General features: G+C 39.8%; 1 protein-coding gene across 1 annotated transcript; it reads left to right on the top strand.

Moving 5' to 3' along the window:
* The first annotated feature begins 1,971 nt into the window (after nucleotides 1–1,971).
* On the top strand, nucleotides 1,972–11,658 carry LOC120528491 (gastrula zinc finger protein XlCGF7.1-like). Its single transcript, XM_039752670.1, has 2 exons — nucleotides 1,972–2,192; nucleotides 10,292–11,658. Exon 2 carries the CDS (start codon nucleotides 10,363–10,365, stop codon nucleotides 11,083–11,085), a length of 723 nt encoding a protein of 240 aa, XP_039608604.1. The 5' UTR covers nucleotides 1,972–2,192; nucleotides 10,292–10,362; the 3' UTR covers nucleotides 11,086–11,658.
* The last annotated feature ends 6,842 nt before the right edge of the window (nucleotides 11,659–18,500 follow it).

Below are 18,500 nucleotides of genomic sequence, written 5' to 3'. Positions count from 1 at the left end.
TATCACTGCCACGAGTCTTTCGAAGAACGTCCTCCATATGTTCTTCAAAGACACGGGCCAATGAGTTTGACGAAGGCTGCTCTCAGTTTCTGGCAGCGCACCTCCCTGTTTACAATGCTTAATAAAGAAAGGACACATCTTCATAATTTTTTCGAGCAGTATGTCCGACACCATACACCAGGCCATAAAGTCCTCCACAAACTGGCTTATTGCATCTGATGATTTTGTTGTTTCCTCTCTTGTTATCTGAAGGTGAACACCTATTGATCTTAATTTTTCCTTGTCCTTGAGATGGTTTTAGATTTGATGCGGTCACTGCAAGTATCTTCTCGTGTCCAGTCTATGGTGTGCTGGCAAAACACGCAGAAAAGTCATCGTCCAGATTCATAAAAGTTGCCGGTATATTGTTGTACTCTCAATTTTGCAGTAAAGCTTGTGTTTCTTAGTTTTGTGGACATTTGGGGTATCTGATTCTGCTCGCTTTGACATTTCTATCTCATGGAGATAGCTTATTCTCATGTCTTTAATAAGAAAACATACAGGAAAGACACGCACAAACAGATAGAGGTGCGATTGAATTTCTACAAAGAGTTGCATTCACTTGAAAACAAAAATAAAACTTACAAAATTGTATCTTACTGATAGAACTACAGAGTATTCAATCATTTTAATATATTGGGAAGATTTGTAACAGTCACCCATTCAGTCTCTAAATCATACCTTCATGTGTTAAAATCTGTGATGATGAGATCCAAATGTGTGATGATTTGACGTGGAATTACCCATCAGGAGTATCTTTGCTCCAAATCGATGATGTAATCCACCATAGAAACTGCACTCGCCCTTTTAACTCTGTAAAATCTGAAAACACCTCACAGATACAATCCTTTTTCTCATTTAAACACAACATCAAGCCTTTCTATCAGAATAGTCACACCTTCATCTTTTTTCAGGTCTTCTGCTCAAATTGACATCTCAATGCTGTCCCTGTAAGCGACAATCCAACCCCAAGAGTGTGTTTTTTATTTTTAAGCTCAGTAACCCGTGTCCATATTAAATGTTCATTTCTCCAGCTCTTGTATACCTTTCTCTTGTCAAATGCAGGCAGGATTCTATAATTAGCAGCCATCCTCTAATATGAATGTTAAACTTAAATAACAACACAACACCTTTGATGTTAGCCACACACTTTATATTCTTCTCTCCCATAAAACACACCCGTCACGAGTAACCTCCTACAAACCCACTCTCCTCAAACTCCGAATGTCCTACTCCCTGTAAGGATGCACAAATAGGAGCACATATATAAGATATAAAATATAACAACTTAACAGAATGAAGCTCCCGATGTGCAGTTCAAGTCCAGCGAAGATATCCAACAAAGCCCTAAATATGACGGCTTTAATAGACCTGCCATTGCTGTGTCCAAACATGATGGTGCCGTGTAGATAAAGTGTTGTCATATCTAAATGGTGGCACTGAAATGTATGCAAATCCCCTTTAATGAAGATCTGCGTTGCACTTTGATCACATCAGAATTGTTTGATTTGTAATTTTAAACTGTAAGGCAGAGGAGGAAATCAAGGAAAATGTGTCTTTGACCCAAACCTTATGGTGTGCACTGTGACCCTGAAGTGTGCTCATTATTTTTACTGACTTTATGAAGTTAATTCTACCACTTTTATTTTCACAGGGCTTTCCCAGTTCACATGGCCATACACTGAGGTGTCTAATGGCCTCCAGCTCAGGGCTGTCCATGTGAGAATTGAATCTGAGAAGAAACAGGCAGACACTTAGAGAGAAGAGTTTCCCACAGATTATGGCCTCTGCCAAAGAAGATGGTGTGGATGAAAGAACGGTGGACATTAAAGAAGAGGACTGTGAGCGGCTCACACCAGAGGATGTGTGTGTGAAGCTGGAGGATCACGAAGAAAGAATTTCAGTTTTTAAAGAGGAGGAGGAGTGCAAGGGGGTGACTGCTGCCATTACAGCTGAGGATTTGAATGATTTCTCTGTTGGTCTTGAACTTGTAAAGTATGAAACTGAGGATATTTTTAAGCAAGATGCCTGTGAAGAATCTCCATCCAGTTTACTGCCCTGGTCCACTAATTCAGAGTTATCGGGATCTGAAGAGAAAATCACCGAGGGAAATGGGAGAGAATGTGAAGAGCCACCTGAGAGTGTTGGAATAAGTAAGTAATGTGATCTATACTAATAAAAGGCAAAACCCTCACTCACTCACTCACTCACTGACTCACTGACTCACTCACTGACTCATCACTAATTCTCCAACTTCCCGTGTGGGTGGAAGGCTGAAATTTGGCAGGTTCATTCCTTACAGCTTCCTTACAAAAGTTGGGCAGGTTTTATATCGAAATTCTACGCGTAATGGTCATAACTGGAAGCAGTTTTTCTCCATTTACTGTAATGGAGATGAGCTTCAACGCCGTGGGGGGAGTTTCGTGTGACATCATCACGCCTCCCGTAATCACGCAGTACATAGAAAACCAGGAAGACCTCAAAAAGCCTGAAGAAAACATGCATTATATAATTGAGAAGGCAGCGAAACAATAAGAAGCGAGCGAGTGACATATACAACCATATTCATGAGTTCTGCTACTTGAAACAAAGCACGATGTAAACCTACACTTTAAATTAAGTTCATAGACAGGCTGCGCTGGCGTTTGTAATTTAGTGCCTGCCCATATAAGGCCGTCCGTCAGCGGCAATCCAATAGCAAACTGCCACTAAATATTCACGGGTGAAGGACTGTGCTTATGGAGAGGAAGATGAGATGGTCAGGGTGGTGTTTGACACAAACTCAGCGAAACTGCGAGAGAAAGTTTTAAGTGCCAGGACTAAGGTAACATTAAATACAGCCATGGACATAGCACGAGATGGCACCAGCACAGCTGGGAACCTTCGATGCATGTACACGAGTGGCTCCGTGAACTGGCGCAGTGCACAGATAAAAGCAACAGTTCCAAAGGCTGAACAAAACCGAATTACACAATTGAAAAGGCAGCAAAAATATGAAGCGTCTGATACAGCATATTCATAAATCCAACTACTGCGGAAACAAAGCACACGTTGGAAAAAGTCAATGTCCCTAAAGGAAGACAGTGTAAAAAACCCGTGCATGCAGTGTGTCAGGTCTCAGATAAAGAAGAAGACGAGCTGTTTATTGATGCAGTAAGAAGCGAATCGATGAATGAAACCTGTCATCTTTACAGCGATTGACAAACACGGAATGTAACTTGAACACAACACATCCTACAAATACGAACCTGATTGAAAGAAATAATGATAATCAAATCCTTGATGACAGCAACACTCAGTAACACTCACAAAACAAATACTGTATATTGACAGTCATGTTACGTTATTTTTAAAATGTTCCCTTTTCTTTTCTAGCTTTTTAACACACTACTTCTCGCTGCGATCGCGGGTATATATATATGTATATATATATATATCCCGATCTACATACTCGAATAATGGATACTTTATTAGCCATCAATGATTGTTTTGGTAAAGCCATACTCAGTGTATTCATTAGATGAGCGGTAAAAAGTAAGAGCGAGGGAGGATGACTTATTGAGGCATGCAGGCTGTAGTCTTGCGTCAACTCTATCTGAATTGCGATCACATTTGAAAAAATATATCTTTTCAAGTTCTATTTAGTCCATATGTGTCAAACTCAAGGGCAGGGCCACATCCGGCCGGCGTGTAATTATATCCGGCCCGAGATCATTTTATATACTGTATTATTGTTATTAATGCCGGGTATATGAAGCGCTGGTAACACAATAAACTACAGATCCCATAATGCAGCGCTTCAGCTGCCTTGCCGAACACTTACGCGTTAATCAAGTCTACTTATGATGCTGCAAGTTATTGCGAAGCTAGCTCACACGATGCTGAAGAGAAAAGTTGATTCTGAAAATAGAGCCTTTAAAACCGATGGGAGGCTGAGTATATGTTTACTGAACCCGTGTGTCTCATTTGTGGAGCTAATGTGGCTGTAATTACAGAATTTAATCTAAGGCGGCACTATGAGACAAAACATCAGGGTAACCTGAATGAATGCAATGCAGAAGATACAGAAAGCAGAAGAATTAAATAAGAATCTGACACTTCAGCGGACGTTTTACCCGTGCACAATCACAAAGTGATTTCAAGTGAAGCTGCTTTTATGGGAGACACAAATGCACCAGTGCACCTTGCCCCACTTTCCCTGTTGCCAAGTAATGTTAAACCAAGTCGTCACTACGGTGTTCCCAAATCGCACTTTGCTGATAAACTGGCGCACTGAGTTTGCACGGCGCTTTGGTGACTTTGAAGAACAAAAAGTCCGTCTACATGCGGCTCGAACCTTGTGCATGTTTGGTAGCACATATCTGTGTGAGAAGCTCTTCTCAGTGATAAAGACTAACAAAACAGCACACAGGAGTCGCCTCACTGATGAGCACCTGCAATCCATCCTGAGAATCTCCACAACACAGAACCTCACACCAAACAGAAACGAACCTGTGCCAAAAAAGATGCCAGGCGTCCAGCTCTAAAATGACATATGAGCAAAGACAACTGAATGATTTGATTTGTTATTGCTGAAAGGAACACATTTTATTTATATTTCCAGGTTTTGTTATGCAGCATGTTCATATTTGAATTTGTATAATTTTGACAGGATATATTTTTATGGAGAGCAAAATCTTTTGGGATATTTAAAATCTAAGTTTATTTTTATATAAAATTACATAAGAGTAAAGAAATTTGAATGTTTGTTCTTTTAACGTTTACTTTATTTCTAACTTGTATAATTTAGACAGGATATATTTTTATGGAGAGCAAAATATTATAAGTTGTTTAAGGTTTGAGTTGATTTATTCACAATAATATTCCTGTCTGTTTTACCATTCCTACCAAAGATATTTCTGTCGACTAAATAAAAATTCCTTCTATTTAAAATTTAAATAGAACTTGAACAAATCGATAGTTCATAATATCCACACAGACTTGCACGTAAGAGCGGAAGTCATCCGTTTTAACAAACAGCGTATTGCACTGATACTGAAATAGCTGTGTGTGTATATATGTAGATATGTATGTATATGTATATATATGTTTATATATGTGTGTGTGTATGTATGTATATATATATGTATTTGTGTGTATATATGTATGTGTGTATGTATATGTATGTGTATATGTATAGATATGTATATATATGTTTATGTGTGTGTGTATGTGTAAATATATATATATATATATATATATATATGACAACAACACTCATCACTCACAACAGTGACAAAACAATTACATTGACAATCATGTTACGTTATTTTCAAAATGTTTCCTTTTCTTTTTCATTGCTTCTTTAACACACTACTTCTCCATGCGAAGCCTTGGTATTTTACTATGGAGGAATATTTGGACAAAATGAAATAAATAAATAAATCGTAAATAAATAAAAGTACTGTGAAATGTGAGCATAAATAAATAAATGTGTCATGAAATGACAGCCTTAATAAATAAATATGTCATGAAATGAGAGCATAAATAAATAAATGTGTCACGAAATATGTTTTCGTTGCTCATTTATTTATTTCATTTATCGTAACATTCCTGCAAACCGTCATGAAATATGGCTTGAAATAAAACTGTCACTTTCACTCATCAAAGTTGAGAGGGTGGGCTCTAACACGCCCTCTAGTTACTGATTGGTGAATCGATAGCACAAAATTAACTAGAAAAATGCTTACTACTGCCGATTAAATGGATTCTGCCGAAGATATTACGTATTTCAGAGATAGAATTGAAGATCTATCGGAAGAAATTACAATGTTGGCGGCCCTTTTAGAACTGAGTATTTGACCCTTGTTTTACGAGTAGAAAGTCAGTTGCATATTCGCAGCTACTTTTTCAAACAACTGTACACCTCTGATCAGTGGTAAAGTTGTTCAGTTCAAAATATTAGGTGGAGCTGCTTTGGGCATTCCATGTCAAAGTACCTAAACTAATTCAGCCGTTGCAGTTTACCGTATATCAAACTGGCTCATTCGTCTTGTGATCGTCTTCTGATACATCATACAGATCTGCAATCTGTTGTACTTTTAAACCGCATAACAGAAGGTGTTCTATTGACTCAGCTGGAATGTCAAAGGATGGACGTCCAGAGCAGGGAACTGAGTCACCTGAACTGGAGTGCAGTCGAGTCCGTTCCACCTGTTCTTCGATAATTTCAAAAACAGTTTCATCTATATCGGAGTCTAAAAGGGCCGCCAACATTGTAATTTCTTCCGATAAATCTTCAGTTCTCTCTCTGAAATACGTAATATCTTCGGCAGAATCCATTTCATCGGCAGTAGTAAGCATTTTTCTAATTCATTCTTGTGCTGTCGATTCACCAATCAGTAACTAGAGGGCGTGTTGGAGCCCACCCTCTCAACTTTGACGAGTGAAAGTGACAGTTTTATTTCAAGCCGTATTTCATGACGGTTTGCAGGAATGTTACGGACAAAATGAAATAAATAAATAAGCAACGAAAAACATATTTACGTGACACATTTATTTATTTATGCTCTCATTTCATGACATATTTATTTATTAAGGCTGTCATTTCATGACACATTTATTTATTTATGCTCACATTTCACAGTACTTTTATTTATTTACGCATTTATTTATTTATTTCATTTTGTCCGAAATATTCCTCCATATTTTGCTAGTTTAAATATAAAAGAAAGAGAGTGTTTCTAAATTCTAACGGTGGGTGATTTAATGTTTTTAGATAATTGAAATGAGAATGGAAAACACGGTTAATTAAACCTGGATAAAGACCACCTGTTCAGGTGCATGATAACAAACAATAGGTTACCTAATAAATGATAAATTAGAAAACTTGGGTGAATAAGAAAAAATCTAAAGTGTAGAGCGCATGACTTGATCTTCATGAAGCTTTCACTGAAGCTGTGATGTATGTTAGTACGTTCAATGAAAATGTCAAAAGTCATATTTTGTTTAAGACATGTATATTTCTTAAATTATTTGGCAGTTAAGGTAGAAATGTCCACAAAAAGAAACAAATAAGTAAGAATAAAATCCTCATCGCTGTGCTCTAAATAAGAGTGAATTTGCTCAAGCCAGTGCCCACCTAATATGTGCCTCATCTTTCTAATGGTAATCTCGTGGACTTTGATGTTAACAGTGACAAGAGCTACATGTACGAGCCATGATGACATTTAGGTGGTCTCAGGGTCTTCTTTCAATATCTTGTGTTCTGCTCTCAGCCTTAACTTGCTGGGGCAGCATGACCTGGACAAGTTGGCCGTGGTGTGAAATCTTCACTTGGAGATGATCTTGGGCCCTTCAGTCTCCCACAGTCACATTAGGTCAATTTGGAGTCACCACTCCACTTCACCTGCATGTTTTTGGAGATAAGAGGAAGAACCTGAATAACCGGAAATGCCATTCAGAGCCCCTGTGTAGAACAACTGTGGGTAGGATTTGACCCCAGGACACCTGAACAATAAAGCAGCTGTGTTAAACACTGTGCCCCCCTAACACAATTGGATATATTTGTATGTTTATTTTTAGTCCAGATTAGGTTCTACAACAACAACAAAACAACATTTATTTATATAGCACATTTTCATACAAAAATGTAGCTCAAAGTGCTTTACATAATGAAGAATAAAAGACACAGTAAGAAAAGAAAATAAGTCAACATTAATTAACATAGAATAAGAGTAAGGTCTGATGGCCAGGCTGGACAGAAAAAACAAACAAAAAAAAAGAAATCTCCAGACGGCTGGAGAAAAAAATAAAATCTGTAGGGATTCCAGACAAATATAGTGCTGATATTGATCACCCATTTTATTCCATTATGATTTGATGAAGCCAATAACAATACTGTATTTCTTTTTTTTAACAATAAATGTATTTTTAGCCATGCGTAAACTTCACATTCCATAATAAAGTGCTACTGCATACAGCATACACAAAGGATATTTACCCATAATGCACACATAATAGAACAAAAGCAAGCCGAATAAAACAAAGGCATGTCTTAATCTTACTCCATATTTCTAATCAAATAAAATGTTCAATTAGATATTTGTAGCCGTCTACTACGACAAGAAGAAAATGAAACAGTCTTGGTGAACACTTCAGGTTCTTATCTAGGAATATAAGCATCTCTGCATGTTCTGAGGACAGTCTGGTCCTCCTGTCATCCATGACATGTGCTGCTGTACTGAACAGACCCTCGCTGTCCCCACTCGTATAAGGAGGGCACAGGTAGGACAATGACTTTTATTGGTCCTCCACAAAGCCAGTGGCCCAGCATCTCTTGTGGTATGAGGTTCACAGAGATAAAGATTCACATTTGATGCTGCTGACTCAAATACCATTTTTATCTTTATTGACAATTTCTTTGCGCAATCTGCAGCTCTGGTGGCGGGGATTTTCTTTGGACCTCTCAGCTGTTGTCTGTCGCTCCGAGTGCATCTGTGTGGTCGAGACACCAGCACTGAGCAGTTTATGTGTTTGAGATTTGAAATCATCTGTGAAATACGTGTCCTTGTATTATTGTTTAATTTGTGGAAAAAATCATAATGATAATAATATCTGTTACAGAATTCGTTACTGTTGTGATAAAGGCGCTATATGGCGCCCGACCTAGCACAGACTGACGCAGAGGCACATGTAAAAATCACACAGACTTTTATTTTCTCTTCAGCCGTGGGGCACGTCTTCCCCGTGTCCCAATGGCCCAACACAGTCCCAAAGCACTTTAAACAATAGCAACAACTCTTCGTCTTGCACCACCACTGCTCCCAGGCAACCTTGTTCTCTTCCTTCCGATTTTGGCTTTGAGTGGTGGAGGCTGGCCCCTTTTTATAGCCCACCCGGAAGTGTTCCAGGTGCTTGACCACCTAGTCACAATTGCACCTCCAGGGGGGGCTGATGACTTATCCAGCTGGGTTCTTGAGACTTGGCAGCACCCCCTAGCGGCTATCCCAGCTCCCAACTAGGCTGTGGAAGACTCCATCTCCCATGGAACCAGGTGAGAGGCTGGGGAATCATCGTCGGCCTGGAGGCTGCCACTAAGCATCCCGGGGGAGGTATTGAGCTGTCCAAAGTTGCTCCCCCGGAACATATGTAGCAGGGGCTTCCCAGCTGGGCATGGAACCCAGCTGTCCATCACACTGTATAGTGACTATTTAGATTCAATGATTATTATGCGTAATTAGTATTATTTTATTTAGGTATTAAAACTAGGCTCATACTATTCTACCGAACAAGCCAATAAGATGGCTGATTACAATTTCTAACTAATCTATGTCCACTTGATAACAATTTATATTTATGTACCAGCTCGGTAAAACTCAGCATCCTTTTCCTCCCAACTACCTACACATTCACTGAAAGGCTAATAAAAGAGATTTTAGTCACAAAATCTAATATCTGGTAAATTAATTATACAAATAAATTAGTCATTATTGGAGGCCAAGTGAGAGTAAGCGACTGAGCTAGACTAAGCTTGATGGTCACCTCAGCCTTTGAACAGCTTGTTCTTCACACCAATCCCTTTTGTGTTGACTTCTCAGATGCTGAATAAGGTTTGTATTGTTGAAAGTATTAGCAGATAATCCTCCATCACTGATGTCTTTTTGCACATATATTACAAACCGCAAATTTGTTATCTCTTGTAGGATGGCAATAAAACTGATACACCAGCGAGGACATGTTTCTCTATTTTGGTAATGTTGGAACTTTGTCTTGCATGCTTTTTATCATTAAGATCATATTTTAAGATCAGCTAATTCGCTGATCATCGGTCAAGTCATTTGGAGTGAAAATTGTCTGATTTTGATTTGTCATCAGTTGATCAGATGAGGCCTGTCTTTAACATATGAGAGAAATGTGGAGTAATTGAACAGACAGCAGCAGAACATGAAAAGACCACACATGGAGTGGCCAGACCATAAATGGCACATCAGTGTGAGGAGGGACCTCCAACCATTGTGACACCACTTCACTTGTACTGTTTCATTTATTTTAAAAAGCAGGTAGTGGTTAGGAGTTTGGATATCAAACCCTGAAGTTGCAGGTTCAAATTCAGCTTTTTACACCATGTGACCATGAGCAAGTCACGTGACCAGCCTGTGCTCCAGCAGGATAAACAAGAGAAATGTAACCAATTGTGTCTCAAATGTTGTAAGTCACCTTGGATAAAGGTGTCAGGTAAAAAACAATAGTTAAAATGTTTGTGTTCTTTCAGATTTTCAGAAGAATGGCAGCTTCTCTCCACCTTCATTTGGTCAGCTGTCTTTTCAATACAAAGAGAAAGGTATGAAGAAATCAGCAAGAGGATCAGAAAACCTGACAGCAGCCTTTTTGCAGTGCAGTTCTCTCCCTACTGCTGGAGTAACACAGACAGAAACCACAAAAACTGAACGACAGCAAGTGGAGAAAGAAGTCCAAATTCATACTGGAAAAAAATGTTTGGAATGTGACAAACAATTCACACATAAAAGTGATCTTCATGAGCATATGAAGGTTCACACCAGAGAAAAAACATGTTGTTGTCAGGAATGTGGTAAGTCGTTCTCTACGAAAAGCAGTCTTCAGAGACACAGAAGAAGCCACACAGCAGAAAAACCTCATTGCTGTTCAGAATGTGGTAAGTCGTTCTCATGCAGAAACTATCTTAAGTTACACAGAATAATCCACACAGGAGAAAAACCTCATTGCTGTTCAGAGTGTGGTAAGTCGTTCTCATTGAGAAGCCATCTTCAGACGCACAGAATAACCCACACAGGAGAAAAACCTCATTGCTGTTCAGAGTGTGGTAAGTCTTTCTCAATGAGAAGCAATCTTCAGACGCACAGAAGAATCCACACAGGAGAAAAACCTCATTGCTGTTCAGAGTGTGGTAAGTCATTCTCAATGAGAAGCCATCTTCAGACGCACAGAATAATCCACACAGGAGAAAAACCTCATTGTTGTTCAGAGTGTGGTAAGTCATTCTCAATGAGAAGATATCTTCAGAAGCACAGAAGAATCCACACATGAGTAAAACCTCATTGTTGTCCAAAATGTGCCAAACAATTTTCTGACAAACTCAGTTTTCAAAGGCACACAGAAATTGATACTGGAGAGAAGTCATATTGCTGTTCTCAATGTGGAAATAGGTTTTTCAACAGTAAGTGTTTTCACACGGAAGCGAAAATGCAGTAAGTCTGTTCTGAATGCGGCAAATGTTATGCATACAAGAAAAGTCTTCAAAGACACACCAAAATCCATACTGGAGAAAAATATTTTTGCTGTTCTGAATGGAGGAAACAATTCTTAGACTTAAGTGTACTTCAGTCCCACATCTGAACTCACACTTGTGAGAAACCTTATTGTTGTCCTGAATGTGATAAGCAGTTCTCACAATAACGCACCCTACCGAGTCACATCAGACTTCACACCGCAGAGAAACCTCTATTGCTAGGAATGTGTCAAATAATTCTCACACCTCAATTCTCTGTATTATCATAAAAAAAAGTTATACTGGAGAGAAGCCTTACAGTTTTACTGAATGTGGAATGTGATTCTTATATAACAGTACTCTTCACAATCATAAAATAATTCATTCTGGTAAGAAACAACACTGTTCTGACTGTTGCAAACTTTTCTGAGACAGCAGGACTCTTAAAGAGCACATGAGAATTCACTATGGAGAGAAACCCTATTGCTGTCCAGAGTGTGGCAAATGATTCTCACATCAAAGCACACTTAGGTGCCACAGAACGATCCACACTGGAGAGAATCAGTACACCTGTTCTGAATGTGGTAAAGGGTACTCTTCCAGAAGAAGTTTTCAGAGACACACACAAAGTCATATTGGAGTAAAGCCTGTCCCAGAAATGACAAATGATCTTTCCATTGGCTCCTCAATGAAAACAATTGAAGAAAAAACCTTCTGAATGCTTTGAAGAACTCCATTTGAAAGTAGTTAATAAATACATAAGAATAGTGGAGAAAACACTGAAAGTGTCAAACAGATCGTAGATGTAAGGTCACCTCAGAGCCACATGTGAATTCACACTGGAATACAACAGATATTTCACAAACAGCAAAAATCTTCTTCAACAACTTATAGGTGCAAGAAAAAACCTCATTGTTGTCCTAAATGTGGTTAACGCTTTTCAGACAGCAGTGGCCTTCATGGTCATAAATGACTGGCCTACTTGTGATAAGCCTCTTAGCTGTTATGAATGTTGAAAGTGGTCCTCCTGTATCAGCCGTCATCAGCAACACTTAAGATTTCATGAAGGACTCAGAAACTGTACTGCCTGTACGTTAGCCACACAGAGACTGATCATCTCTGCACCAGTGCTGTGACATAAGATGGTGAACACTACAAACACCAGACAACTGAATGAGGTTGCAACAGTACTGTGCAGTGATAACAACTTTAAACACAAAATACAACTGAAAAGTTCAATGTAATAATAAAAAAAATGTAGAAGTCAAATCAATCCACAGTACGGTGCCAACTACCAGGAGGTGCCACTGACAACCAGAGGAATATTTTTGTTTTGGAGCTTTAGAAATGGGGCCTTATCTGAGTAGCCATGAACTTGTACTGTCTCTGGGATGACTTCGGATGACTGACGCTTGGGCTGAGTGCAGACAGCCGTTCTTAACCCTGATAATGAAAAAGCCATTTAGTGATGTCAGCTGACAGCCAGTGCTGTCCAATCAGATACTGGGGTGGGACAGTCGAGGAGGACAGGAGACTAAAAAGAGAGCCGTCACATGACAGACCAATGTAGAGGGGCTTTATAAGACTTTTACAATAATTTAGGTTATCATTTATAAATGATGAGTTTTTACAAACCAAATACATTCATCAGCTGTGTGTCAAGGGTGAGTCCAAAAGTGGGAATTTAAGAAGATCTAAATACAAATAATCTCTATACTCTGAATGTGTTGGTTCAGGTTTCAGTTAGATAGATAGATACTTTATTAATCTCAAGGGGAAGTTTGAGTTCAGCACCTTCTTCATATCGATACCCAACACAACGTTTCTTCACGTCGAGACTGGAGGCCACAGGAGCTCAATAAACTCCAACAGCAGGATGGATGATTAGAAAGCTCTGCTTTGAGAGAGTGTCAGCTACACAAAGATTCAGCTTCATTTAATTGACAGAAAACTCCAAAAAGCAGAAGTGGCCCCTTCTGTACCCCCCACTGAAGGTCACATTTCACCCCTTACTACTCATTGTTGGTTCACTCTGCTTGGACTTTCTGTATTTTGTAAGTTTAAGTTTCATTTTTTGGCCACACTCTTTTTACATTTCATTTCATTGATGTTCTCAAATGTGTGAGTATAGCTTGACTCTTACAAGGACTTATCTAAAAAAGGTACTTTGACCATGACATGCAAGAAAACATAAAAATATAAAAAGTGGAAACCACAAAATGAAGAGGTGACATTGATGAAATACGCTCTGTGGCAGAGGTGACAAGGACAAAATCAGAAAGGACAGTAATAGAAAAGGCAGGTAACCAACTAAAAACAAAAGAAGAAAGCTGATTGGTGGAAAGAACCGTCAGTCACTCCTGAGTGGACTGTTAAGGACAGCCATGGCATGCAGACTTTAAAGTTCATGTGTTTTTGATTTCAAATCTATCACAATGCACTGAATAAGTCTGTTATTTATCAGTTAGCATGTTCTGAAAGTGTAATGTCATCACAAAGATCAGCATTTTATTCATACATGAAGTACATTGCAAAAGGTGCACTGCAGATGATAACGCTGAGGTCCACGCTGATCACTTATATTTCATCCCAGATTATTAAATGCCATATTCCTTTGACATTTCTATACTTTGTCTTTTTTTCTTGAGTGACTGAAGTAAATATTAGGGCAACGGATGTTGGAATTTGCTGCTTTCTTGCCCAGGGTGTTATCAACTCCAAGCGGTTCCACTTAAATAATAATAATAATTCTTTATATTTTTATATTGCTTTTCTCACTACTCAAAGCTCTTCTGCACAGTGAGTGGGGAGCCACTTCAACCACCACTAATGTGCAGCATCCACCTGATGATGAGACAGCAGACATTTTGTGCCAGTATGCTCACCACACATGAGCTATTAGATGGTGAAGTGGAGAGAGAAACAGTCAGCTATTGAGAGAGAGGGGGCGATTAGGGGGACACAATGACGAAGCCTTGCAGGGCAATTTGGCCAAGATATCTTCATGGAGGATATGCAGAGATCTTTAATAACTACAGAGAGTCAGGACTTCAGTTTTACACCTCATCTGAAGGACAGCACCATTTATACAGCACAGTGTCCTCGTCACTGCACATGGGCATTGGGATCCACATTCAGACCACCGGGTAAGCCCCCTATTGGCCTCGCCAACATCTCTTCTAGCAGACACCCAAGCTTTTCCTAGATGGTCACCAATCCAAGTACTGGCCAGGCCTGAATAAGCTTAGGTTGTGGTGGATGACCTGATCTGAAGTGCATGTGGTGCGTCTGCTGGCTACAGAAGAGCAAGTGCGACAGAAGTAAGACCTCCTTGGTTGGTAACTGGCATAAAACCAAATGTTATAAGAGCCTTCATGTGTCTCAGAGACATCTTTGAGCTACATTTTTTGTATGAAAATGTGCTATGTATATAAATGTTGTTGTATCTGTACATTTGTTAGTGCTGGTGACAGCGAGTCCCAGTGCGGGACACTGAGAAGTGACAGGCTGGAGAGTCACTCTTATGTACTTAAGTGGAATGAGTCTGAGGTGGGCTATTACAGAGGGATTGGCATCAGGGCATCACTTATACCCAATTGTGTGACTCGGATCTGTGTGTGTTAATCATAGGGTGTAGGAGTAGACGAGCCTGTTCAACAGACTTGATTAAGTGTCACAAATCCTGATATAATACGACTTGAATAATCAAGAAAATCTAAGACACCTGTGAAGGAGCCGAGAGTGGCAAGCACCTGCTGTGTGTCACCTGTCTGTCTGTCTGTCTGTCTGCTTTGTGTCCTGTCTCATCAATTTTTAAGAAGTTTTCATATTTCTTCAATCCTTGTGTTTTTTAATGAATCCTATGATTCTGTTTCTTAGACTGAGTGGTCTTCAGTTACCTTAAGAGAGTCTAACAGGTGGGGTCTTTACTAAATAATCTGATAAATTACTGGCATAGACAAAGAAAAAACAAAAAGTCATTATTTGAGTGGATTAACATCAGTCAGTCGATTCTCCTCACCAACATCATTCACACAACTCTGATAACGAGGAAACGAGAACTTATTATGGGAGGGACAATTTGACTAATATAGAGAACTAACATGGAATCTGATGTGGACTTCAGTATGTAATATGTGACGATGCCGTCCCCTCCAGACTCCCTCTTCACACATAGGAGTCTGTTGAACCAACACCGTCGATAGTTATGATCGAGATGAGCGGACAAATCTCATTGAAGTCAGGGGATGGTGGAAAGTGCTCGAGTGCTAAAGTAAAATCAAAAGTGTCCACATGTGCAGTGTTCTCAAAAAAAATCCTTAAAACCAGTGAAAGGTGGGTATAAAATCCATAAGAAATAAATCCGTTAAAACAGAGGTTACAAGTGCAGGGTCTCTCTTCACGCGATTTCAACCCACCTCCTTCTGTCTCTCCGGCTCACCCATCACTTGTGAGACTCTGCAGCACAAACTCCTTTCTGGCGACCCCTGTCTTGGCCGCTTCCGCACTGCACAGCCAGACTGCCCGACGTCAGCACACTGTTTGTGTGTACAAACCACGCAGAGCCGTTTTCCACAAGCAAACTCAGTCTGCTTTATTCTAACTGTGCATTACAGTCAACTGCCCTCAGGTCTAAGAGTCTGTTTTTAGTGTCTGCCACTAGATGGCAGCATAACCCCTTAACAATGAGTGTAGAGGTGACCGTTCTATAAAGTTTAAGGTCGTTCAGTTAACAGTCAGTAGTTTTCGCCTGCATTATGAAGACGTCGTCTGGTGTGTTTTCTTTCCTCGCACGGCACTACAGATGCTTTGTATGAAGTGTTCACCGAGCCAGTTGTTAATCGCTACGAGCTTCTATTTCCTCTGCACTGAGAGGAGGCGCAAGTAGCGATCAGCACACACAACACATTCACTTCATGATATTCCTGATCTCTGAACATTTAGAGTGCTAAGATGAATACTTGATATCATTTATATGATGAAATGAATTAAAGTGTGTATTAAATATGTGGGGGCACGGCGGCGTGGAGATTGCGCTGCTGTCTCAAAGCAAGGTGGTTCCCGGGTGTTCCCAGCCTTGAGTTTTGAGTTTTTCTGGTGGGTTTGCTCGGCGTGCTTCAGTTTCCTTTCAATGTCATGTAGGATGTGAGGTTTTGTTCTGCTAAATTGCCCCCTGGTGTAAATGTTTTGCTCGTGTTCACCCTGCGATGAGGTGACACCCCATTCAGGAGTTGTTCCTGCCTCGCGCGCGATGCTTGCTGGGATGGGCACAACCCTGAATGGATGGCATAATTAAACACGAATAACGAGGATTTCCGAGCACTCCATGTCCTAAGTTTATAGCTGGTTTTACTTTCACAAAGTCGTTTATCGTGTGGTGATTGGTTATATGGAGAAAGAAAAAGGAAGGATAAGAACTGGGGAGATTGGTACGTTTCAAAGAGACAGCACTCCTGCAAAAAAGAAATCCCACTGAGAATAACATCCATTGAATTCTGCGTTCGTGATCCGACCACCAGTTCACGAAGCCAACATTTACACGATATTCCAGTTAAACCATTGCGATACCCAGTCATACACCCAGATTAATGGAGCCTCGTCACACCTGCCATTAAGGGTCTCTACACTGAACGTACACCTGGAGATCCAGGAGGGAGCAGCACTACCGCCACACCACCGTGCACCCCTGCCCATGTTTAATACACGCTTTAATTCATCTCATCATTAAATGATATCAAGTATTTATCTTAGCATTCTAAATATTCAGAGAGCAGGAATATCATAAAGTGAATGGATTCTGCGTGGCGATCGCTGTTCAAAATAGTGGACATGTTGACTCTAATCGCGACATATACTTGTTTCTTTTCTTTACTGTGTGTGTCCTTATTGTTTTTATTTTTCTTTTTATCTTCTCCGTGGCCCTAATACCCTTCCGTACGCAGGTGTTTAGTGCAGTAAAAGCCAAGCAGCCCTTCAGAGATCCCCGTGAAGAGCAGAGACTCCGTCCATTGCGGTGCTCGGCGCCGACGCTGCAGTATATCTGCGCTCAAAATGACAGACCTGCACGTTGAAGCCAAGTTCAGTGACAAAGTAAAAGCTAAGGCTATTTATTATTCTACACAGTTGTAATTATTCGACACAGTCCTAGTGTTTTATTTCACAGTGGATATCATTTGTTTATTTCTCGTTCTTTTTCAGCTCGTGGCGTATTTGCTAAATCATTAATTCTGAGGGGTAACTTTGTTACAGAATACAGAGTTTAACTTCTGAACCAAGAAAAACTAGAAAACCAAATCCTCTTCTTTCCTCCCCGTCCAAGTACTGAACTCACATACAAATGGAGGTCTTACTGGTAGCTCGATGGTTACTGTGGTTGTACTGGGATGTACAGAAAATGTACTTGATTGACGTTACAGATAAACAAAGAGCGCGTTTCTTTTTCTCTCCTTTTTGTAGTAAATGACGCACCTCATCTTTCTTTGCTTTAAGAGCCATTTATCTAAATGAAGACATGACTGGTGGCTCTGGAGGATGAGCTCTTCCTTGGTGACACACACACCATAACGAAGGACACGGTGAGCCCGTCGTGCTGGACATGCAGTAGCACAGCGGACGGAGTTTGTCTGCTGCTCTTGTGAATGATTTTTAAATATAACTGTGGCATTCGTAGTCTGAATCACAATCTGATTGTCTGGGTGGTTACCTACCAGGTAAAGTTTGTGGTTGGTCAGCAAGTCGGCTAACAACCGCCACGGTGCCCTCTTTCAGTAGCGAGAAGCAGATCATAGAATGGTTGAAAATCGTTTTTACTGTCAAGTAATGCGAAGAGTACGCGACAAGTGTTTCGCTCTAATTCTGGGCTCATCAGGCAACGTTAAAGGCTTCGTCTCTAGCGCTGACGTACGTCCGAGGTTCGACTATTGGTGTTTATACACCAGAAAGACTTTCCTAGGGTCTTTTGTAGGAAATATGTACACAGTTCATCTATCTTTTCAGTAAAAATTAACTCACCCAAACAATAAATTAAAAAAAAAAAGTTTTTAAATTGGCAAAGATGAAGTCATGAAAAAAAAAAAACTTTTCATTTTTTTATGATTTGGATTTGTATAATTATACAGCACTTCATATTTTTATTTCTAAAGCTCATTCGTAAAATTAAACTATGATTATACAATTCAGTTTATTTTATTTATACATTATTATAATATCTGGGCTCCAGCAGACCCCCGTGATC

The sequence above is a fragment of the Polypterus senegalus genome, chromosome 4 (genome assembly GCF_016835505.1).
Source record: "Polypterus senegalus isolate Bchr_013 chromosome 4, ASM1683550v1, whole genome shotgun sequence".
Classification (NCBI taxonomy): domain Eukaryota; kingdom Metazoa; phylum Chordata; class Cladistia; order Polypteriformes; family Polypteridae; genus Polypterus; species Polypterus senegalus.
Note: the sequence above shows the minus strand (reverse complement) of the source record. Positions and strands in the feature narration are given on the sequence as shown.